At 40.1% G+C, this 24556-nt stretch overlaps 1 protein-coding gene across 1 annotated transcript in view; it reads right to left on the bottom strand.

The window, feature by feature from the left end:
- Positions 1-2475: 2475 nt before the first annotated feature.
- The window catches only part of CRB1 (crumbs cell polarity complex component 1), a 41823-nt gene continuing 19742 nt past the window's right edge, over positions 2476-24556 (bottom strand). The window contains exons 3-7 of the mRNA XM_070746381.1: positions 17787-18337; positions 13376-13541; positions 9909-10803; positions 6546-6674; positions 2476-2725 (exon numbers count right to left, since the gene is read on the bottom strand). Coding sequence (XP_070602482.1) covers positions 2476-2725; positions 6546-6674; positions 9909-10803; positions 13376-13541; positions 17787-18337 — 1991 coding nt within the window. The remainder of the gene's footprint in view (positions 2726-6545; positions 6675-9908; positions 10804-13375; positions 13542-17786; positions 18338-24556) is intronic.

Raw genomic sequence — 24556 nt, 5'->3', positions numbered from 1 at the left:
CCTCTCTTTCTCTCTCCCTCTCTTGCTATCTCTTTCTCTGCCCCTCTCTCCCTCCCTCTCTTGCTATCTCTTTCTCTCTCTTTCTCTCCCCCCTCTCCCTTTCTCCCTCTCCCTCTCTTGCTATCTCTTTCTCTCTTTCTTCCCCCCCCTCTCTCTCCCTCTGTTGCTATCCCCCCTCTCTTTCTCTCTCTCCCTCTCTTGCTATCTCTTTCTCTCTTTCTTCCCCCCCCTCTCCCTCTCTCTCTCTCTCTCCCTGTTGCTATCCCCCTCTCTCTTTCTCTCTGTCCCTCTCTTGCTAACCCCCCTCTCTCTCCCTCTCTTGCTATCTTTCTCTCTTTCTTTCCCCGCTCTCCCTCTTTCTTTCTTTCTCTCTCTCCCTCTGTTGCTATCCCCCCTCTCTCTTTCTCTCTCTCCCTCTCTTGCTATCTCTTTCTCTCTTTCTTTCCCCCCTCTCCCTCTCTCTTTCTCTCTCTCCCTTTGTTACTATCCCCCTCTCTCTTTCTCTCTGTCCCTCTCTTGCTAACCCCCTCTCTCCCTCTCTTGCTATCTCTTTCTCTCCCCCCCTCTCCCTCTCTTTCTCTCTCCCTCTCTTGCTATCTCTTTCTTTCTCTTTCTCCCCCCTCTCCCTCTCTCTTTCTCTCTGTCCCTCTCTTGCTAACCCCTCCTCTCTCTCCCTCTCTTGCTGTCTCTTTCTCTCCCCCCTCTCTCCCTCTCTTTTTCTCTCAGCAGCGGCAGCAGGGTGATCAGCTGTGAGGCGGAGCTTTGGAACCGAGGCACCGACGGCGACGGCTAGACATGTTGTGCCCAGCTAGGAGGCGGTGTTCTCGCCCCCCCCACAGCTGAAACTGACGTCCGGCCGGGGCGATTCTTCCACCGGCCGGACAGGCATGCATGTGCTGCCAAAGGCAGCGTGTGGGCGAGCCTGCGCTCTGCGCAGGCGCGGCCAGCTAGGAGACGGTGTTCTCGCCCCCCCGCAGCTGAAACTGATGTCCGGCCGGGGCGATTCTTCCCCGGCCGGACAGGCATGCTGGCATGCTTGTGCTGCCAAAGGCAGCGTGTGGGCGTGCCTGCGCTCTGCGCAGGCGCGCCCAGCTGGGAGGCGGTGTTCTCGCCCCTCCCAGCTATCGCAAATATCGGCGCCGCGTGTCACCGAAAATGGCTACGCGTGTCAGTGCTGACACGCGTGTCATAGGTTCGCCATCACTGGAGTAGAATGTCTAAACTCTCAGCCTGCAGGCCGGATGGGTCACGCACTGGCCATACCCACTGGCAGCTGGAACAGAGTTCTTTTCAGATGGGCAGGGGGAGAGTAAAACATCTAACGTCTTAACATCAGAGCGTGTTAATAATAATATAAGAAATAACTAATGATATGATGGTCATTTTGAAACATCCTTTTTTAGCAAGCATCTAAAAGCTAACAGGAACATATATGTCAAGTTTCGAGTTTGTAGGCTTACGATTCTGGAGATTTGAGTTCAGTATGCAATTTAAAATTGGGGAGCATATTAACTTGAGCATTACATTTGAATCAATCTTTTAAAATACTTATGATTTTAGCTGCAATTAAACTAAACTATCTGCTCTCAATGTCAACAAGCTAACAAATATCTGGACTGCAGGAAGGTAGAATAGTTTTAATAATACTGAAGGAAAGGGATTATAGTTAAAAAATGCATGTGTACAATATATCTAAAGTCATATAGAAGCATTCTTCCATCCAATCAGACATTACATCCATGCAAAGACATGTGCACAAATTAAGACATAAGATCAGTGATAACATTTTGAAAGTCAGAAATACAAGTTGGTGATTTCAAGAAAAAGACCACATTTTTTAAAAAGAAGGGAATAAATAGCCTCATGCTCAAGCTGCAAAATGTAAAGGAAACCAAAGCAAATCTAAAGTGGATTTAATGTACGTAAACTGAAATCAAAATTAAATTCAAACTGATAATATGATTAATTCCTATTCCTGACACGTTTCTCTTTCTATCAAATTAAATTTACAATTTGGCAATAATATTTGGAAGGGCTCCATATACAATCCTCAATGCATGGAGGGCACTCTATATAACTCTGGGGCTGTAGGCTGCATCACCTGTTTTGAAGATGTTTGTTTTTACATCTTACAACATTAAGGGAGGAGACAGGCTAAAAACCAGACTGCTGAACAAATCCAAACTAGAAGACATTATCAGCAAGTGAAAATGGAAATCTGTTTTTGGAACCTTGCCCTGCCATCTCTATCACTTTAAAAATATCAAGTATCACAAATCTATCTCACAGCCTCTGTATTTACCATTGCAATAACAACTCCAAATCATTGCAATGACTGATTTTACATCTACCTGAAATATTGCGAGAAACATGGTTAGAAGTTTTGGATTTGTTGTTATTTTTACTTTCACTTTGGCCAAGATATCTTCTGGTGTGTTTTGATGGCTTTAAAATAACACTGGAGGGATTTCGTTGCTAATCATCTGGTTCACCCCATTCCACTTCTGGGTCATCATCCATGCGAAGAATGAGGTAAGAAAGTAGCTGAAAAAGATTTTGCCACAACAAGAGAGAGACAAAAAAGGAGATGTCGCTTACATCTATTTCACAGCGGTCACCAGCATAATTCACATCACACATACAGTAAAATTTGTTGATCTGGTTCTGGCAGAGGCCTCCATTGAGGCATGGATTAGAGTTGCATTCATTGATATCCACTTCACATCTGCAAAGCAAACATTAAATTAGTATTTAGATCAGCTGTTCTAAGAGAAAACGAAGGCTCTGAAATGATTTAAGCCACTTTTCCTCAGCCTGATTCTTCCAGATTTACAGAACTTCACTTCCTGTTATCTCAAGACATCCTGGTGACTTTGTCTATGCTGGATATTATAAAGTATAAAACATCTCACTGCAGAAAGTTAGTTCACAACATTGATCTTCTTTGGAGCTCAAAATTAATAGTTTCCATAAATGAGACTAATGCTCTCCTTTTTAAAAGATGCATTATAATGAAAGGAAACCGGATGGGAAGAGAGAAAGGCAAAAGAATAAAAAAAATCAGAAATGAGAAGCAGATATTAAATATAAAAGCCAATGGATTCTCCTGATTGCTGGATTATGGATGGATTGCAGATTTGGGAATGTTGAAGATGACAGTGTTAGGAAGAAATATTTAAAGTGAATTAGATATACTGTACATGCAATGTAAATTCAAGCGTAAGTGTTTATATGACATTAAAGGTATAAGTTCCCCTCGCACATATGTGCTAGTTGTTGTTGACTCTTGGGGATGCTGCTCTTCTCCCTTTCAAAGTGGAAGAGCCACTGTTGCACAAAGATGTCTCTGTGGTTAGGTGGCCAGGATGACTAAAAACCAAATATGCATGGAGCGCTATTACCTTCCCACCAAAGGTGGTCCCTATTTTTCTACTTGCATTTTTAACATGCTTTCGAACTGCTAGGTTGGCAGAAGCTGGGACAAGTAATGGAGCTCACCCCATTATGCAGCACTAGGGATTTGCAAGCTCAGCATTTTGGGCACTGAGCTACTTTGTCCCTATTTATATGACATTACTGTTTTGCTATTTGTAAAACCAATAGCAACTATAACTAGAAAGTTGGTTTTATGGTATGTTAGTTTATGTTCTCCGGTCACACAGAACACAGATTAAATCTAGTAAGTATTGATAATGCTATTGAAAATTTTGCAATGTCAAATATATAAATATATGTTTTTATTTGTGTATAGAAAGTGTGTAGTGTTGTAACAAGGGTTCTTATATGGCAAACACTTTGAGAACTTTAAACATAACTGAAATAATTTTAAACAGAAATCAAGGTTTAATTCAGCCAAGATGGAGCAGTGGGTAGAGTGCAGTACTGCAGGCCACTAAAGCTGACTGCTCGGTCAGCGGTTCAAATCTCATCACCGGCTCAAGGTTGACTCAGCCTTCCATCCTTCCGAGGTGGGTAAAACGAGGACCCGGATTGTGGGGGCAATATGATGGCTCTGTTAGCTATTGCTAACATGTTGTAAGCCGCCCTGAGTCTAAGGAGAAGGACAGCATAAAAACTTTTGGATAGATAGATAGATAGATAGATAGATAGATAGATAGATAGATAGATAGATAGATAGATAGATCTATCTATAACAAATTAGAAGAAAAATGTTAAAATATCAATTTGACCTAAAAAAAATCAAGCCACATAACATGAAAAAAGTTCTGGGCAGTTTACAATATTTAAAATAAACATTTCAGAATTGGTTTGGAATATATGTTCAGTTAGGATCATCCTAAAACATGCAGGCGTCCTTATTATATGTCAAGAATATAAGAAATGATACACAATGCCATTTATTCATTACTGAAAAGCTAAAACTTTTTGCCAGCTAGTAAAGTTGAAAATATAATGATTTTAATTCCTTTAATTATAGTAATTAGGTTTCTAGATCAGCAGAACATGCATTTTCTTGTTGTTATAAGCCTCTGAGAAGGAAAAAAAAATGCACCATTGCTTTTTGAATATTCTTAATTCATCCTTAAACCTAAATGACCTGGTATTTAAAGTTTTCCTTGGGTATTTGGACCATGTAGTCCATCATGGCTGTGAGTGCCAAATATTTCATGTCATTCATGATTGATATTTCACATTAAACTATATGGTATGCAGGTATGTGCAGTTCACTTTCATTTTTGTTAAAAGTGATTCAGTTATGAATAGGGGAGTGAGACTGTGAAACATAGTTTTACTGTTCTATAAGGTTTTTTCAGGTGACATTAGTTACATCAGCCTTCCCCAATCTAGGTTCCTCATTTATTTGTGGATTCCAACCACCAGATTCTTGGTTACATCAAAATTTTGAGAGTTGAATAACTGCAGAGAAGATGGGTTGCAAGCATTACTTATATAGGTAGTATTTACAGGATGAATCCCTCCATAGATTACAGTTTATTTTGAAACTAGCAATGTAGGATTTGGGGAATCTTGTTCATTGTGTAATTGGAGTGTGCATGGAGCTACATCATGGGTGAAATGCTCCTGGTTTGGTCGTGGCTGTCGGTTGTTGGAGAGCCAATCATGAAGGGAGCACAAGACTCCGCCCACCCAACCAGACACCGCCATTTGTGTTCTTTTACCTTCTGCACATGCACAGAATTCTTTGCACATGTGCAGAGGGTAAAAGAACCCAAATGGTGGCATCTGGGCAGGTGGGTAGAGCCTCACACTCTCCTCGAAACCGGCTCTCTGATGACCAACAGCCACGAGAGAACCAGGAGCATTTCACCCCTGAGCTAAAGTGAATAGGAAGCTATAAGATAAATCAAATCATGATCTGTGCTACATGTAGGGTTTATCTACATGTGCAGGGAAACTATGTGGTATAGCTTCCCAGAGATAAGCTTGATCACAATATCTTCCAATCTTTTTGAAGTTATATGTAACTCACCTAATCTCATTCATTAACTAAGTTCCTTCTGGCCAATAATTTTATTTAATTTTTTAAAAATGATCCCACTTTATACAAAATAGCTTTTTAATGTGAAACCTTCATGTTGGGGTGATTCCTTCAAAACACATATGTGTGAGTTCTTTTTTGTTTTTTTCACTGCTTCTTCAATTGAATTAATAGCAAGGTGATACAGTAGTGTAATTGTTGTGGTTGGCTCTGGCCAAGCTCCTGCCCCAGGGAATGGGGAGGTGGATGCAGGGGGAAATTTAACATGTCACAGGCCTGTGTTATTGCCAACAGAATCAGTTCAGAGTTTAGTTTCCTCGGATGAAGAAGAAGGTGGGAGTGACTCGGCAGAGGAGGGCTTGACACACAGCCCAGGCAGTCACTCTCCCTTATCTTCCGTTGATTCAGATGTTGACATTTTGGACCCACACAAGCGCAGAATTATGCATAGAAGAGACCAAATAAGAACATATTACAGGAAATAAGGGAGGCCATCTGTGTTTGGGTGGGGCTCCAGTAATTAGGGCTGCTGCTATAAATAGCAGCATGTGGGTTTGGCCATTGTGGAAGAATATCTGATCGGAGTTGGTCAGGAATCTTGTGTTGCTGGACTTTGTTGCTTTTTCACGCATTTGAAACCAAAGCAGAGCAACGTGTGTGTATGTGTGTGTGTGTGTGTGTGTGTGTCTCACTTCATTGGAAAAAGAAGGGGTGTGAAGTGTCTTCACAGCTGCTAGCTAAGTACTTAATGACTGCTTAAGGGAAATTGTACAGACTACCGGGATGTTTTGGGAAGAGTGCTCTTTGCAATACAAAAAGAGTGCTTTGTTTATTTTGAATTTTGTGATAAAGAACATTGTTTTGAATTTTTAAACGTGTGTGTGTCTGCAATTTGTACCCTTGAATTTTCGGGAGGCTCCTATCAGAGAGCCCGGCAGAACAGTAATAAATACACCTAATATTTCTACTAAGCCCAGTGTTTGTTGAATTAGACTGTAATAACAACAGTTTATTCATGTGCAGTTGCATGAAAAAAATATACATTCATTCGCAAATCAGATATGACACATCCAAAAAGTCTTACTGTAACCCTGCAAAGCCTGGGAGGCACATGCACTCTAAGCGTCCTTCGAACTCAGTGCAGTTGCTATAATTGTAACAGGTGATATTTCTATTCTCATTCCCACACAGTGTTGAAGGCTTTCGTATGTGCCTATAGTGGAGGGGGAAAAAACAAGTCTGTAATAATATCCCAATATTCTTTCCAGGCATGTCTATTTTTAATATCTTAAAACCCTGATATGAAATCTACTGAGTCTTCTCTTGGATTCATATAAGACTAAATATAGGTGATTACTTCCAAGAAATCAGATAACAAATATAGGAGACTGCTTGGGCTGTCTTTTTCTAGAATGGGAGATGGAATGAGATAACCGGCCACAGACAACTTGCTGCGGCCAACTCTGCACAGCTGACTCATCATGACCAACTTTCTGCGGTATAACTCGCTGTGGGACAATTTAACAATTTTATTGAATTAATTAAAGTAAATAAAAATACTTTAATTTTTGCTGTTCACATTTAATTCTGTGCCTCCTTTTGCATCCTTTCTTCAACGATTCTATTCCACTAATTTTATTGATATTGGTGTAACTCTAATGTAATTGGCTGTGAGTTGGCCATGGAGACTTGGCTATGGGGAATTGTCATAGACCAGTGGGAAAGGTGAGTTGGAAGGACTAACCCAAATAAAGGGAGTGGCTATTTTTAGGAAGTGTCTCACTGAAATTAATGTAAATTCTTTTTAGTCTTTCATAGAAGACTCCGAAAAAAAATTGGATTGCTTAAAATGAAGAGTAGAGAGGTGCAGGGCTTTTTGGCGGGGTGGGGGCTAACAACGGTTTATCACTACATTCTTCAAAAGCTAGTCCAATTTTCCAGTCTAATCTACAGCTCTTGAATTCTTTAATGGTCTCTCATTTAACAACTAACTAAGTCTGTGAAGAGCATGTTTTAAAATCTCTTTCAATCTTTCGTGGATTCCAAAATGCTAATTTTCCCTATTGTTTCTGCTGCATAACCTAAAGACTGTACTTCCAAAGTCCCACACTTCCCAAATACTGTTGGATTATAAACTGCTTGCATATATACTCTCACAAGAGGAGGAAAAAATCTGTCAGGAAGAATTCCAACCCCCATCACCCATTTTTTCCTGTTATATTTGTTTAAGACTATTCTTTTGATACTGTATTGAATGGTTATCTGCCAAGACAGATTATTTATTTATTTTATTTAAGAAAATTTATATGACCACCCAACTCACTCTCAGGATCAAGGATATCTGCCCAAAATGAGGGTATTGGTAAAAAAAATTGGGAGGCACAAAATAATTTGTATCAATTACACAAAACCCCAATAGCATACAGAAGCCTAAGTGAACAAAGAAAATGAAACAAAACAGATCAGAATTACTGTATAGTTTTGGAAAAGTTTTAAATACTGTAACTGTTTGCATTTTAGATAACACATTAAAAGTTTCAATAGGTGTTCAAGCAATTCATGCATTGGCTGCCGATCAGTTTCCGGTCACAATTCGAAGTGTTGGTTATGACCTTTAAAGCCCTGCATGGCATTGGACCAGAGTACCCCCAGAACCGCCTGCTACCGCACGAATCCCAGCGACCGATAAGGTCCCACAGAGTTGGCCTTCTCCAGGTCCCGTCGACCAAACAATGTCATTTGGCGGGCCCCAGGAAAAGAGCCTTCTCTGTGGCAGCCCCGGCCCTCTGGAATCAACTCCCCCCGGAGATTAGAAGTGCCCCCACACTCCTTGTCTTTTGTAAATTACTCAAGACCCATCTATACCGCCAGGCATGGGGGAGTTGAGACACCTTTCCCCCAGGCTTTTTTTAATGTATTTATGTTTGGGTATGTATATGTTGTTTGCTTTTTGAAATATGATAGGGTTTTATGTGCTTTTTAATATTAGATTTGTTTTCGCTGGAATATTGTTTTTATTATTGCTGTGAGCCGCCCCGAGTCTTCGGAGAGGGGCGGCATACAAATCTAATAAATTGAATTGAATTGAATTGTTCGTTTGCCGATGAAGAACCATTTGAGGGTGGGGGCTATTTTGAGTTCTGAATGTGGTGACTTTTGAGTTCTCAATGTGGTGACTTATTTCTTTTCTCCTCTCCCCATATTTGGCTCTTTCTCCATGCTATATTGCCACCATGAACTGTAATTATTATGGGTAAGTGAAATTTAGGATTTACTCATGTTTTTATATATTAAAACTCTTCACCACACCTTTTTTTCTTTGAGTAAGTACTGACTCTTGGCAACTGCCTGGACAGATCCCTGCATTTTTCTTGGCAAGATTTCAGATGTTATTTGCTATTGCCTCCTTCCTAGGACTGAGAGGTACTGACCCCAAATTACCAAGCTGGCTATGTACCTTATTTTATTTATTTATTTATTGGATTTGTATGCCGCCCCTCTCCAGAGACTCGGGGCGGCTAACAGCAATAATAAGACAGTGTACAATAATAATCCAATACTAAAAACGATTAAAAACCCATTAATATAAAAACCAAACATACATACAGACATACCATGCATAAAATTATAAAGGCCTAGGGGGAAAGAGTATCTCAATTCCCCCATGCCTGGCGGCAGAGGTGGGTTTTAAGTAGCTTACGAAAGGCAAGGAGGGTGGGGACAATTCTAATTTCTGGGGGGAGTTGGTTCCAGAGGGCCGAGGCCACCACAGAGAAGGCTCTTCCCCTAGGTCCCGCCAAGCGGCATTGTTTAGTTGACGGGACCTAGAGAAGACCCACTCTGTGGGACCTAACTGGTCGCTGGGATTCGTGCAGCAGAAGGCGGTCCCTGAGATAATCTGGTCCGGTGCCATGAAGGGCTTTATAGGTCATAACCAACACTTTGAATTGTGACCGGAAACTGATCGGCAACCAACGCAGTAGTCGAGCCTCGAGGTGATGAGGGCATGAGTGACTGTGAGCAGTGACTCCCAGTCCAAATAGGGTCGCAACTGGTGCACCAGGCGAACCTGGGCGAATGCCCCCCTCGCCACAGCTGAAAGGTGTTTCTCTAATGTGAGCTGTGGATCGAGGAGGACGTCCAAGTTGCGAACCCTCTCAATGATTCTCCCCCCAGGGTAATGGATGGACAGATGGAATTGTCCTTGGGAGGCAAGACCCACAGCCGCTCCGTCTTGTCTGGGTTGAGTTTGAGTTTGTTGACACCCATCCAGGCCCCAACAGCCTCCAGGTACCGGCACATCACTTCTACTGCTTCGTTGATTGGACCTTAAGATGAGACTAGAACAATTTCCCAGTTCTTGACCTTGTGCCTTAACCACTACATAAAACTGGATTCTAACTACTTGTAGTGGATGACTATCTTTATCAAAGCTTTGTTACCATACCTGCAATATCTTCCAGTGAAATTCCCAGTGCAGAGGCATGAATAACCATTAATGCCATCTACACATGTGGCGCCATTTCCACAGAGATGCCCAAAACAGTCATCTACGTCTTCTTCACACCTTGTTCCTCTATATCCAGGATCACATACACACTTGTAAGCTGAAATCCCATCACTGCAATTTCCATGGAGACAAGGGTTTGAGGAGCATTCATCAACACTGAGTTCACATTGAGATCCAGTCCATCCCTTGGCACATGTGCAGCGAAAATAGCTGTAAAAATCTTCACACAGCCCACCATTCAAGCAAGGATTTGAGCGGCAGGCATCCAGCTTAAGGCAACCGGTAACAACAGAATTGGCAGAGATCTTAAGAAACTGCTCTTCCTGTGGTTTTTTAATACTGTCAAAGTACGAGAGATGAATTCCACCAATCTCCACAGTGCTCATGCACCCTCTCAGTCCATCTTTTTTATCAAAAGCTTTGTCAGCCAAATAGATATCTGTTCCTTCTCTTAGGAAGTTAAGGTTTCCAGTGGCAACAGTACTTGTAGCATGGTCTCTCTCATCATTTATGTCAATACGCCATCTTGATGACTGAGACAAGGGCTCTGTCATAGAGTAGGTGACCTCATGCCACTTCCCATCATTCACTGATAGGGAACTAGCCAGAGTCAATGTGAAAACATTATTACCACTTTGCAGCTGAAATAACAATGTGGTATCCTGAATACTGACAGAGAAGAACTCTGGCTCCTTCTCGGCATAAAGAAGTATCACATCTGGGTCTCGAGTCCGAAAACCAAAGGTTATATTAGTGAGATCTCTCCTGATCTTCCCATTGCTTCTATAAAAGATGGCACTGCTTCTGCCATTAAAAATGGCATTGGAGATACCTGAGCAGAGATGAGAAGAATTAATTTACTGCATAAGGCTAGTGCTATCATCTCTATATATTCATGGGGGAATCCATTGTGGTTGCCACCTGGCATGAATCCAAAAGTGCCTAGCAATAAAAAAAAGCATACTTATGTGAATCTTAAGAGTTGGAGAATTGCTTATTTTCTCCCTATTATCTAAATCATTGATAGCCCATACTTATTATTTACTTAACTGTCCTGACCTTGTATTGATTATGGAGCTGAAAAATTTGTTAAAACTTTAAGAAACCTGCAACTAATTAGCATGAAAATGTACATCTGAAATAATTTGCCAGAAGAAGAAGACATTTGAGGTCAGTTTAAAGGTTTAACCTTATCTCACTGTATCCTCAAATAGAAGGTCAGTGATACTGAATTAGCACGGTGCTGTTTTTAGAACTGTCTTAGCTCCAGCTAAAGGATCTGGGGTGCAAAACTGTAGATAATTACAACATCACAACAAAGAATTAGATTTTTCTGGATTACTTTGCTACCATATAAATGTTCATCTAGTTTTACCAGTCACTCTCTCCATCTTTACTCCTTCTTTAAAATATAGAGCACACATAAAGTAGATAGATATGCCTCTACTACCAGGTCATATCAGATTTATAGCAATCAGAAATTCTCTATTGTTATGTTTGTTTACCTTTTCCTGCTTCCTATCTTACCATGCAAATATTCATTTCTATACATTATGCAAAGCTACTGACTCCCTGCAATTTTCTTCTTATTGTGTCACTGCAGAATGCAATTCACCATCATTTTAAATGCATACTGGAGCTCCTATTGTTTTTAAGGATTTACTATGACTTTTAGAATTATGGAATGGTCAAACAAGTGGCAACTTCAAATCTTAATTAATAAATGCTCAGTCTTTACACATTGGCAAAAAACAAACAAAACACAAAATACAAACTAGATGATCACAACCTTGTTGATGAACCTGTCAGTAAAGGATCTTGGAGTACTCATCATTAATGATTTAAGTGCCAGAGCCCACTGTAACAGCATTGCTAAGAAGGCATTAAGAGTGGTTAACCTAATCTTGCGTAGCTTCTTCTCTGGTAATACTGTACTTCTAACCAGAGCATATAAAACATTTGCTAGACCACAGGTAGGCAAAGGTGGCACTTCTATGACATGTGGACTTCAACTCCCAGAATTCCTGAGCTAGCATGATTAGCTTGGGAATTCTGGGAGTTGAAGTCACAAGTCATAGAAGAGCCAACTTTGCCTACCCCTGTGCTACACCAACACTCAAATACATACATCTGTCTGGAACCCACACTACATATTGGACATTATTACAATTGAGAAAGTCCAGAGATATTTCATGAGATGACTGCTACACTCCTCCATTCGCAAAAGAATAGCTTATGCCTAGAAAATTTAGAACTATGTCACCTTCGATCTGACCTAAGTGTAGCACATAAAATTATTTGCTACAATGTCCTACCTGTCAATTACTACTTCAGCTTCAACCACAACAATACATGAGCTTGCAATAGATACAAACTTAATGTAAACCACTCTAAACGTGATTGCACAACATTTGACAGTGATCAATGCCTGGAATACATTAACTGACTCTGTAGCTTCTTCCCCAAACCCCCGTAACTTTAACCTTAAACTGTCTACCATTGACCTCACCCCATTCCTAAGAAGTCTGTAAGGGGTGTGCATAAGGATGTACATAAACGCAGCAATGTGCCTACTGTCCTTGTCCTAAAGTTCCTATGTATTCATAAAATTCCCATGTATTCTTATATATTCATATTAATGTTTATACTTTGTAACCTTACACATGCTTGACTAAATAAGTAAGTAAGTAAGTAAGTAAGTAAGTAAGTAAGTAAGTAAGTAAGTAAGTAGTGGCAAAATTTGACACATAAATTTTCATTAAAGCCACTCACATAAGTTCCCCTGTGTGTTAAAAGCAAAAACAAAACCATCAGTTGAGACACTCTGGCTGATCAGCCCCATTTCTTCAGGTGAATTGTAAAATATCTCTGGAGTCATGATGCTTAACCCAGGGCCATAGGTAATCACTCCTATTAAAACCCTCTATTCTGAGCCTTTTGCATTTTTGGATTTTGGGGCAAAATGAATGGTACAATCTTAAGGGACCTGCCTCCTAAACTGGACTCAACTGTGCTCAGTTTTGGAATGTACGATCCTCAGCATCCCATACAAAGCCTTTTGCTGTGCATTGGCTGATCTATGTTTACCTATTTTGTAGTCTTCTGTTTTTTAATTATTGATCATGCTGAGCTCAGTTGAAATCTTTGTATGCTAGTAATGTCAATAATTAGGAAACTAGAATAACAGAATAGCATAGTGGGAAGGAACCTTGGAGGTCTTCTATTCCAACCCACTGCTATAACAGGAAACCCTGTAATATTTCATATACATGGTAAGCTAAACATAGCAAAAGAAGCAGATAACCCATTTACCCTGAAAGGATGGCGGGGGGGTGGGGTGGGGGAGTTGTTGCTCTGTTACCTTAAAAGGGAATACAAATAATGGAGAAAGCTCAAATACTTGCATTCAAATCCTTGATGCACCAGCAGGCATTGGGCTTCAGGAGGGCAAGGACTGAGGTCACACCATTTCACTTCTTCGCAAGCTTTCCCAGCCATATTTGGTGGACAAGTACAAGTGAAGTCATCCCATATTGAGTAGCAAACACCACCGTTGTGGCATGGAGCGGACTAAAAAGGAAAAAAAATGGAGGTGAAAGGTGAGCAAAGTTTTCAATTTTTCCAATCAATTGAAAAGATCACCGGGGGTGGGGGGTGGGGGCAGAGAAGCTGCCTGTCTCTTGGCAGGGTGGCGCAGTGGTTAGAGTGCAGCACTGCAGGCTACTTCAGCTAACTGCTAGCTGTAGTTCAGCAGTTCAAATCTCACCACCGGCTCAAGGTGACTCAGCCTTCCATCCTTCCGAGGTGGGTAAAATGAGGACCCATATTGTTGGGGTATATATAGAGTGCTGGGGTCTATATAGAGTGCTGGTGAGACCACATTTGGAATATTGTGTTCAGTTCTGGAGACCTCACCTACAAAAAGATATTTACAAAATTGAACGGGTCCAAAGACGGGCTACAAGAATGGTGGAAGGTCTTAAGCATAAAACGTATCAGGAAAGACTTAACGAACTCAATCTGTATAGTCTGGAGGACAGAAGGAAAAGGGGGGACATGATCAAAACATTTAAATATGTTAAAGGGTTAAATAAGGTCCAGGAGGGAAGTCTTTTTAATAGGAAAGTGAACACAAGAACAAGGGGACACAATATGAAGTTAGTTGGGGGAAAGATCAAAAGCAGCATGAGAAAATATTATTTTACTGAAAGAGTAGTAGATCCTTGGAACAAACTTCCAGCAGACGTGGTAGATAAATCCACAGTAACTGAATTTAAACATGCCTGGGATAAACATATATCCATCCTAAGATAAAATACAGAAAATAGTATAAGGGCAGACTAGATGGACCATGAGGTCTTTTTCTGCCGTCAGACTTCTATGTTTCTATGGGGGCAATATGTTGATTCTGTAAATCACTTAGGGCTGTAGAAGCACTATGAGGTAGCATAAAAGTCTAAATGCTATTGCTATTCCACTAGTGGCAGTTAGCCTTGTTTTATTTTTTTATATATTTTAATAAGGGATGCATCAGATCTGCTCTTCCAGATGTTAAGTAACTTTACTATCAGGGTGGCCAATGGACTAAAGGAAATTTTCCATCCAACATTTTGAAGGCCATTAATTTATTTTATACAAAGTTTAGACTGGAGCTGGCAGTCACACTGGTCTATTTATCAGTTTTTGCTAAACAAACAAACCCAATAAAAAGTGATGGCTTAAATCCATTGGCAAAATACTTGCTTCAAATGTCAAAAGAATTCTCAATTAATTTCCTGACCTGACCAGTATCTTAGGGAGCAGGGTTAGTGAAGACCTCTGATTTCACTCTCAACTGGGAAATAGACAGGAAGCAAGAAATCTGAGATCAAGTCTTTCAACTTCTCTGCCTTTTCAAACAGCCATTGGGGGGCGGGGAGGGTTCCAGTTTTTATGAGAATAGCGGTACTGTGAGTGAGAAAGTTCAATCTTCTGTGCTACTTTCTCTAGATCTAAATTAGATCCTAAGGTTGCTAGGAGACCCACTTGGGAGTTGTTGTTGGGAACATAAGTAACATTTTTGAGCCTGAATTTCTTTTTCTGTTCTGGGCTAATAACTTCAAGAGAGGGAGAATTGATTAGACTCAAAAAGAGAACGGAGGGAGGAAAATAAATATTAAGCTTTCTCTTGCTACTTCCCACAACACAAGGGTCTCCATCCCTGCGAATGATTTCATTGTTATTATTATTCTTTTCAAATAAGAATCCTATGTCAACACAGATAATACTGCTAGGTGTAATAACAGTTTTGCCTGTTATAAAGGAATTCTATTGTATAGAAAACAGCCAATTTCTTTTTTTCCCTAATTGTAGAAATCCTCCTTCTTTGGGAATTTTGTTTGTCTTTGAACTGTGGACAAATTGAAGAGAAGGCAAACAAAAAACTAGTAAAACAAAAGCAAGTTGTCTGAATACTTGTAATTTTAAAGCCTTGCTTTTATTTATTTTTTTCCTGTACTTTTATACCATTTTATTAACTTCCTTGTGCATTCAGCTGTACAGAAAAACAAGTTTCAATTGAATGCATGCTTGAATACCCGGATGCATAATTCAGTGGATATAAAGGTTGGAGGAAAACAAGGAGTTCAGATGAAGGGAGAAATAACTTTGGACTTCTCAAGTAAGAGGAACTGTCAGGCTATAAAGTTGTGAAGAATGAATGAAAAGTAGATCCTGTCTACTTTTTTTTTTAAAAAAAATATTTTTATTGCTTTTGTTTTGAGCTGGCTTCTGTTAATGGTTCTGACATCAAGGAGCACATGTATGTAAGCCCTCATAAAACCATAATTACAAATAGCACGCTTGTCAAAGGACTCCATTAATGCATTCAGGACATTCCCAGACCTACTGTTTCTCTCCTAATTTGAAGCAATCGAGAATTGTAGCTACTTCTGCAGGTCTAGAAGTACTAAGAACCCACTAGAAACACTAGAAAGCGATCTGTGCTCAACTTCCATCTGAATACTGGAAAAGCAAAATTTAATCAGTCTCCCAATTCCCTAAACTCTTGCAGGTCCCAGAGCAACAGGAATCCTTTCCTCCACTGCATATAGACATAAAATAAATTGCCAGCTCTTTTATAAAATCAATGTATTCAGGCTCCATTTGTCTGATTTCCACAAAAAAGAAAAAGAAACAAAATCTTAATAGTTACTGTTAAGGGACATGAATGCCATTCCTGTTGCATTAAAATGCTTCTTTAAAGTTGTGAAGAGAAATAATAGTTTGTCAGCACTTTTTTTGTAACCATATGCTTTCCCCTATAGTATTAACTATGGTTGCATCTTGCTCTTGAGCCTGGAATGGTAGGAGAAGCAAAAATGTCTATAAATAGGGACCAGAACTGTGCCTGCATTTCTGCAAATCTGTTAGACTGAAGTCTCCTCAGCTTCTCAATTCATGATGGAAAGTGGGGTGGGGGGACAAATAATGAGAAAGCACAAAGTATTGGTGAGCACTAGCCATTACATTTGAAAGCAGCAGAAATCATGTAATAGAGAAAGAGAGAAAGAGAGTGGCCTAGACAAGGGTTAGGCATGCTGTGAGTTTAGTTGTCATTCCTCTCAAAGACTTCAAATGGCAAGAAGTGAGAACGAATAAGGAATGTCATATTTTCCTTTAAAAAATGTAGTGGTGTAATTTAAAAGTTGAAAGCAGGGCAAGCTCTTGATAAAATCAGGCAAGCTTATAAGGAAATCATTAAAATGCCCCTAAATGTTTAAGATTTAAATGAATAGCGGCTTAATGTAAAACATACATGGTATAAACATAATATATTCCATAAGCCTATACATTCCCTTGCATATAATTCATAGATAATAGGGTTTTTTTTTAAAAAAAGAATGCCATGTTTTATAAAGTGTTAAAAGTTGTGAGTTTTTTTGATACATCTAATCCATTTTTGGCTACTTTTACCTTTCTTCAGCAATACAACATTCACTTCTTGTTTAACATTTTATGAATCTTGATGCCAGGTCTTAAATGCCTGTAACATGCCCCATGATTAGCTTGTTCTGTAAAGAGTGGTTTTAAAGTAATTATGAGAATATTTTGGTTTGGGGACTACAGTAAGTTCAAGTTGCTCTTAATGAATAGCAGCTTTGCTTACTGGTTGTCATTACTGAGAGATTTAAGAGCTGCCCTTCTAGGCTATAGATGTTTTGTGGTATCATTGGCCACAAACTGCAAAGCAGTTTGGCCAAATCTGATCTTACCCACTTCTTTCACAAAAGGCTTTTAGATATTCCTAATATTCTTGTCACATACCGCCCAAATCCCAGTGGCCGATAAGGTCCCACAGAGTTGGCCTTCTCCGGGTCCCGTCGACCAAACAATGTCGTTTGGTTGGCCCCAGGGGAAGAGCCTTCTTTGTGGCGGCCCCAGCCCTCTGGAATCAACTCCCCCCCAGAGATTAGAATGGCCCCCACCCTCCTTGTCTTTCGTAAATTACTCAAGACCCACCTTTATCGCCAGGCATGGGGGAACTGAGATATCGTCCCCCAGGCTTTTATATTTTATGTTTGGTATGTATGTGTTGTATGGTTTTTAAATCGTTGGGATTTTAGATATGTTTTATTTTAATATTAGATTTGTCTCACTGTTATATTGTTTTTGTATTACTGTTGTGAGCCACCCCGAGTCTTCGGAGAGAGGCGGCATACAAATCTAATAAATAATAATTAATAATAATAATAATAATGCTTAGGAACCCTACCAGGTAAAAGGGAAACTCTTTTTAATCATGGGAAGAGCACCTGAAAAAAACCAGATTCTTACCTCACAGAGGTCATCTCCAATACATCCTTCAACTACATTGATCAGGGTACTCTTGCTGTTGACAGAATTCAGCGAAGCCGTAACCGGGTAAAATTCAAGTGGGTGATTGCTGAGTCTTAAATCTTGAACACAGCCTTTGAAAAAGCCACCATTTAGAAAGGTTTCTTGTTTGTCTGGTAATCCACCTATGTAGAGAATATCCCTTGTGTGTATTTTTTTTAAGGGTGGAGGAATAGAGACCAACTTTTTTGATGATTGGAACAAGTCCACCGTGTTTGGCCCCATTTTTAAAGAAATGAAATAGAAATTTCCATCGTTCATAATCTGCGTACTTAAGATTTTGTTGGAGTGCGGACCTGACATTGCAAGTTTTCCATCTTCTAGCCAGACCTTGAGAAATAGAGATGCGTTTCTTTTTAGACCAAATAAGAAGCCAAAAGGTTGGCGTGTTCGCACAAACATTGATATTGTGGCATTTTCATGACTTTCTTCTAGGGAAAAAGCAGCATATCCAGTGGTTTCCTTATGACCAAATCTTGCTGGAATGTATTCTTGCTTTCACATGAGAAAAAGAGAGACAGTAATGATTTCTTTAATATAAAAATGCTCTCTGGGTATTAAAATATCATAGATCAGCAATGCCTACCACTTAATTTAAACTAAATGTTTGACACCAATTATACTTTTAATGGTAAAATAAAAAATGAGCTTCTGGACTGATTTTAGCCTTGTGATTTGTTGAAATGGTTTGAGTGTAGAGAGGCAAAATTTGATTTAAAATACAGTGGTACCTCATCTTACGAACGCCTCTTCTAACGAACTTTTCAAGATACGAACCCGGTGTTTAAGATTTTTTTGCCTCTTCTTCCGAACTATTTTCACCTTACGAACCCAAGCCGCTGCTGCTGGGATGAAGGGGTTTCTTTCCCCCCCCTTTTTTGAAGAAAGAAAAGGGAGGGGTGGCTTGGAGGGGGAAAGACTGCATTTTAAAAACTAGGAGAACAGCATGCTTGCAGGCACTGAAAGAGTGTCTTTTGAAGAAAGAAAAGGGAGGGGCACCCCCCCCTTGCCTTTCTTCCTTCCCACTCACCCTTTAGCCCAGCCTTGCTTCTTCCATCCACCCCCTTTAGCTGCTCCTCCCTGCCCTCTGTTCGCCTCCCTTCTAAAGTTTGGGATTTTCCTGAAGGATTTGCAGCATTATTTGCTTTTACATTGATTCCTATGGGAAACATTGTTTCATCTTACGAACTTTTCACCTTACAAACCTCCTCCTGGAACCAATTAAGTTCGTATCATGAAGTACCACTGTACAATGTTTCTTGAGACAACCTGTATTACATAAACCTGGCCATGTGGAGCCAACTTTTCAAAGCAAGGATACAATTGGGAGGAAAAGAGGACAGGATGGAATGATTAGAGTCTGGCTGAATCTGGGGTTTACTCTTTTTTTTAATACTCCAAAGTTATGTTTCTAATGAATTCACATTTCTAATCATTTATCAATAAAATCAATTTGATTAGTTAACAAGTTCTTTTGAACAGCATATCAGCAAGAGCTATTCTACTGATATATGTTATATGCTATAATGCATGAAAATAAGGCAATGGAAAATCAGACTGGGATTGAGAGAGACAAAATGGATTAGATGAAATGCCTGAGTGACAATTGGAATACTGAACAGTCACTGGGTAATTTTCACTGATAAGTGCTGCTAAAATTTCTTCATGATTTAGCACTCCTGGTACTTATCAGATATATTTCCATCCAGCTTGTAATGTTCATTACTATTGGCTAGTTTCAGACTTCCTAGTTTGGTAAAATCTGGTCAATTATAAAAAAAGGTCAATGATATGGACTGGCAAGTACATCAAATTATTTCAAAACCAATTTTACTATAACTTCTTTATCTCTAAATCACCAAGATACTTTGGAACAATTACAGTTCCAATATATTGTAGAGTATTTGATGCATTGTATATAGTAGTATTTAAAGAAGAAAACAAGATATCATATAATAAGCTTTAGTGCCAATACCACCCAGGGAATGGTGAAACAAATATTATACACTGTGTTTTCTATAAAGAACAAAACAGATCAGAGCAGAGCAGAACAGAATTACAGAGATGGAAGATGGTCATGTTCACTATTTACTGGATTTTCTAATACATGAAAGCTTGATATATTTTATGCAAATGTGAATGATATCTTTTATCAAATGTGAATGACAGTGATTACTAGGTTTCATCAAATACTACAGCAAGTAAGGTCGAACAAGATTTTTTTTATCAGATAAGAAATAGATACTGTAAGGAATAGATAAGCACAAGAATAGACTAACTAATAACCATATTTAAAATGGGAAAAGGGGAATGCTTATGTGCATACTTATGTTTTTATAGTCCTAACCAAGGGCTGAAATCATTCAATCAGGTTGGAGATAAGGAAGTGGACGACCCTCAGTTATTGGTCCAGCTAAACATCAATCAGTTTGGCACAGTTCAAAGTGGAAAAATCAGCTTTGGTCTTCAGTTAAAATAGTTTTTGACCACTAATGAATGTAGTATCTCATTTCATTACAATTCAGTCACCTTATTTCTAGTTAGATATCTCAGTGCCAGCATTCTCCTTTGAATTTCTCAATGATCTTTCTTTGAAACCCAAAGAGGAAAAAGGGAAAATGAGGAGTGACCCAAATGGATGTTCTCTAGCTGAGTGTTCCCAAGATTAGCCTCTAAGATAAGAAGCTGGAACTTGAAATAAAATAAACACACAATTCCCCTCTATTGAGCAGTGCAATTGCTTCATATCATTTATCAGTTACAGGAGCTAGTACTCTACATGCCTGTATCCACATTTGTTTGAAGAAAGCTTCGATGAATAAATAGAGTTACCATAATAGGTATCAACCTCAGAATAGTGAGAATTTGGTTCAAGCCACAAAAGCCTGAGATCCAAGGGAGGTGCAACTATTTACCAATCCAAGTATCTCGAATCCTGTCAGAACTGATTTGCTAAGGAAAAATAGGTCGACAGTTTCACAGTGCAGGACAGTCTTGGCCTAGAAGGACTTTTTATTTATATCTATGATTTTGTGACAGAAATAGATATTACGGAAACTCACTTAGAGTCACTCATGGCTGAATCATAGGTTCTGTTCTTCTGTTCTTGGGTCAGAATAAGCATGTGGAACTATAGGTACACTCTTTCTATTTTAACAACACAACTATAAATGGATCACTTGAAAGACCCACAAATGTTTAATTGGACCAACAATTGAGGCTAGTCTACTTCCTTCTCCCCCCTCCCGCATATAACTTGGAGTTGCCATAATTCATATACAATTTTATATGACATAGGCCCTGGACCCTGTTGTGGTTCAGCCTGAGGCTGCTCAGGGACCGGCTGTGTCTCTGCTGGCTCCATGCCCGGAGGAGGATGACAGTGCAGAGGAGGGGGCTGAACAGTCGGACGGGGGAGAGGAAAATCAGGAATGGGATGAAGGAGAACAGCATGAGAGCCCTGGGGGGGGGGCTCTCCCCAGCCAGTAGCTTGGAGTCATTAGGTGATGACGCACAAGCTGTCATTGACATGAGACAGAGACGTTCAGAGCAACGAAAGGAGCAGTTAAAGAAATATTATCACCATTGAATTAGAAACAGCTGGGTTTGGGTGTGGTCCTCATCAGCAGGGTTTAAAAGGTAGGCAAGCCCTTGAAGCCATGTGGAGTGTTATCAGTTTGGAGTGGCATTATCCTGTCTTGTTTCTCGGCGTCTCTGTTCCTGGCTTGTGGCCCAGCAGCTTTGGAAGATCCGTGGGAGGTGTAGGTCTGCTATCTACAGCCTTGGCTTGGCAGCAAGAATTCTGTATTGCTGCATGGACTTTTGGCCTTCGTGGATATATCTGAAGATACAGCATTTTCCTGTTTGTAAGGACATTTTCTGTTACCTGTGTTTTTCTTGAATTTTATAAAACTGCCTTTGCCTTTTACCAGTGTGTCTGGCTTCTCTTTTTGGGTTGGTATTGGCTTCTGGAGTGACCCAGACAGAACAGACCCTAGGAACACTTGTCCCATTCCTTTGTAGTACTATATCATACAGAGCAAATTATCCAAAACTGTTTAAAAATGTGGTTTAGAGAAGGGAGAAGTTTAGTGACAATTGGGTTCCAACAAAAGGAAGAAATTAATGCCTGAATGAGGGTGAGAATTGTTAAAGTGTTACCCAATTTTGTCAACCATCTGCAAGAAACACACATTCACTGTATTCTCATGGGTAGCATTGCTCACAGCTACAAAATATTGAAGGCTAATTAGAACTAAGGTCTGCAACACACTCATTTTTCATAGAATAAGGAGAGTTAAGAGCATTAGACTATTTAAAATCAAAATCAATCCATAAAAGCAATGCTTCACAAACACCATTCCCAGACTTTTCTATCATGCACGGCATCAAAAAACCCCAAACAAACAGTGGGGCTGAGCTATCCGCAGGCCATTTTTTATTTATTTATGTTTGCCTGCAGCGTTTATTCTAATGAAGGAGCCTAAGACCCATGAAAACAGGAGAGCGGTCACTGTGAAAATCCTTTTTTGCAACTCTCAAAGGCTACCTAGTTATTTCAGTTCATTTCAGGAGGAGCAAGTAAATACTAGAGCTTGGAGATAAAAGTTTGCTTAAAAACCAAATGTAAAGATGTTTAGATTTGGTAACAAAAGTATGTTCTGTTTCTTACTCTATAAACCCATATACATAATTGAAATGGGTATTTTCAACTATTAAAAGTCCATGTCCATTCCACCCCCCATCCCCCGAGGCCATCTCTTTTTTCCTCTATTAAGGGAGAAGTCATTTTTCTTGCTGAAGGGTGAAAGCTTATGATACAGCTAAGCCAGCAAGCAACAGGAAGAGCCACTACCTTACAAAGAGAAGAAGCTAGGGGAAATCTTCAAAAAGATAGCCAAACACACATGCAGTTTTCAATCACTCTGTTTCAAAAGAAATGTTGAATATGATCTGAAATTTAGCATAAACCTTGGTCAGAATTAACCTCTTGAAGCCATTGTGTTTGGAGGCTGATACAAATAAAACAATGGTTGTGTCTTGGTTTGTTATGGTTTTATGATATTCGTTCATCATGTTCGAAGAGGACCTTGATATCCAATGGATTGTGGGCTGTACATGATGGTCTGCAGGTGGCTGGTAAAGCCTATACAGGCACGAAATGTTCTGTCACACGTTGGGAAGACATGTATGGGCACCATTGTAGCAGCATTTGTATCTCTGGCTTTGCAGAGCGCTTACTTCTCTTCTGCTATAAATGTTCTTCTGGCCTCAGATGTCTGGCAGCCTTGTTGGATCAGCATATGCCATGTTGGTCGATCTTGTGCCAGAGTTTCCCAGGAGGTGGTGTCAATATCGAGTGACTTAAAGAAAGCTTTCAATGTGTCTTTGTATTACTTCCTTTGTCCTCCATGTGATCACTTTCTTTTAGACAGCTCACCATAGACGAGCTGTTTAGGGTTGTGATGGTCTGGCATCCTAGCAACATGGCCTGCCCATTGTGTCTGGGTTTCATCAGCAGAGTGGGAATTGATGGCAGACCTGCTCTGGAGAGGCGCTCAGTGTCAGGCACCTTATCCTGCCACCGGATTCTCGGAATTGTACAGAGGCAGGTCATGTGAAAGTAGTTCAATTGCCTAGCAAGTCTCCTGTATACAGTCCAAGTCTCATTGGCATACAACAAGGTAGTTTGTACTACTGCTTGGTAGACTTTGAGCTTTGCAGCAAGGCTTATTCCATGTTGGTTCACACACTGGTTATTAGTCTGTCAAATGCAGAGCTTGCCTTGGTGATTTTTCAGTTGACCTCAATGTCAATTGTCACTGCACAGGAGAGGTTGCTGCCAAGGTATATAAATACCTTGCTTGTAGCTCTTATCCCTTTACTGTGATGGTGGGCTCTTGGTATTTGGCTTTTGGAGCTGGCTGATGCATCACTTTGGTCTTCTCTGTGTTGATAAGGATACCAAGGTTGTTGCATGTTGCTGCAAAATTATCCACACTGGCTTGCATTTCCTGCTCTGATCCAGCATTTGGGGCACAGCCATCAGCAAAGAGAAGGTCACGTAGCACAATCTCATTTATCTTTATGACAGCCTGGAGTCTTTGCAGGTTGAACAGTTTCCCATTGGTCCTGTATCTCAGGCTAACTCCCAAGGAACTGTTCTGGAAGGCATCTGACAGCATGGCTGAAAATGTTATGCTGAACAAATTCAGTACCAGCATGCCCCCTTGCTTGATGCCATTTGTGATGGAAAAGGCCTGGCCTTTGAAGCTTCTCCATTGTCCAACACACGAGCTATCATACCATTGTGAAATTGATGTACCATCAGGATGAATTTATCAGGGCACTCAACTTTTGATATGATGCGCCACAGGCCTTAACGATTGACAGTGTCAAAGCCTTAGTGAGATCTACAAGGGTGGTGTACAATTCACAATTCTGCTCTTGAAAATTATCTTGGAGCTGTCAGGCTGTGAAGATCATGTCCACAGTACCACACTTTTTTTTGCAGAAACTGCACTGTGCTTCAAGTAATAGATGCTGTTCCAGGTTGTCAGTCAGGTGATTTAGCAACACTCGTGCAAGGATCTTGCCTGAAATGGAAAGCAGTGATATTCCTCTATGATTATCACAGACTTGTCGATTCCCTTTCCTCTTATAGAGGTATATGATACACACATCTTTCAGTTCCTGAGGAATGGTTCCTC

Source organism: Erythrolamprus reginae, chromosome 3, assembly GCF_031021105.1.
Source record: "Erythrolamprus reginae isolate rEryReg1 chromosome 3, rEryReg1.hap1, whole genome shotgun sequence".
NCBI lineage: Eukaryota > Metazoa > Chordata > Lepidosauria > Squamata > Dipsadidae > Erythrolamprus > Erythrolamprus reginae.
Note: the sequence above shows the minus strand (reverse complement) of the source record. Positions and strands in the feature narration are given on the sequence as shown.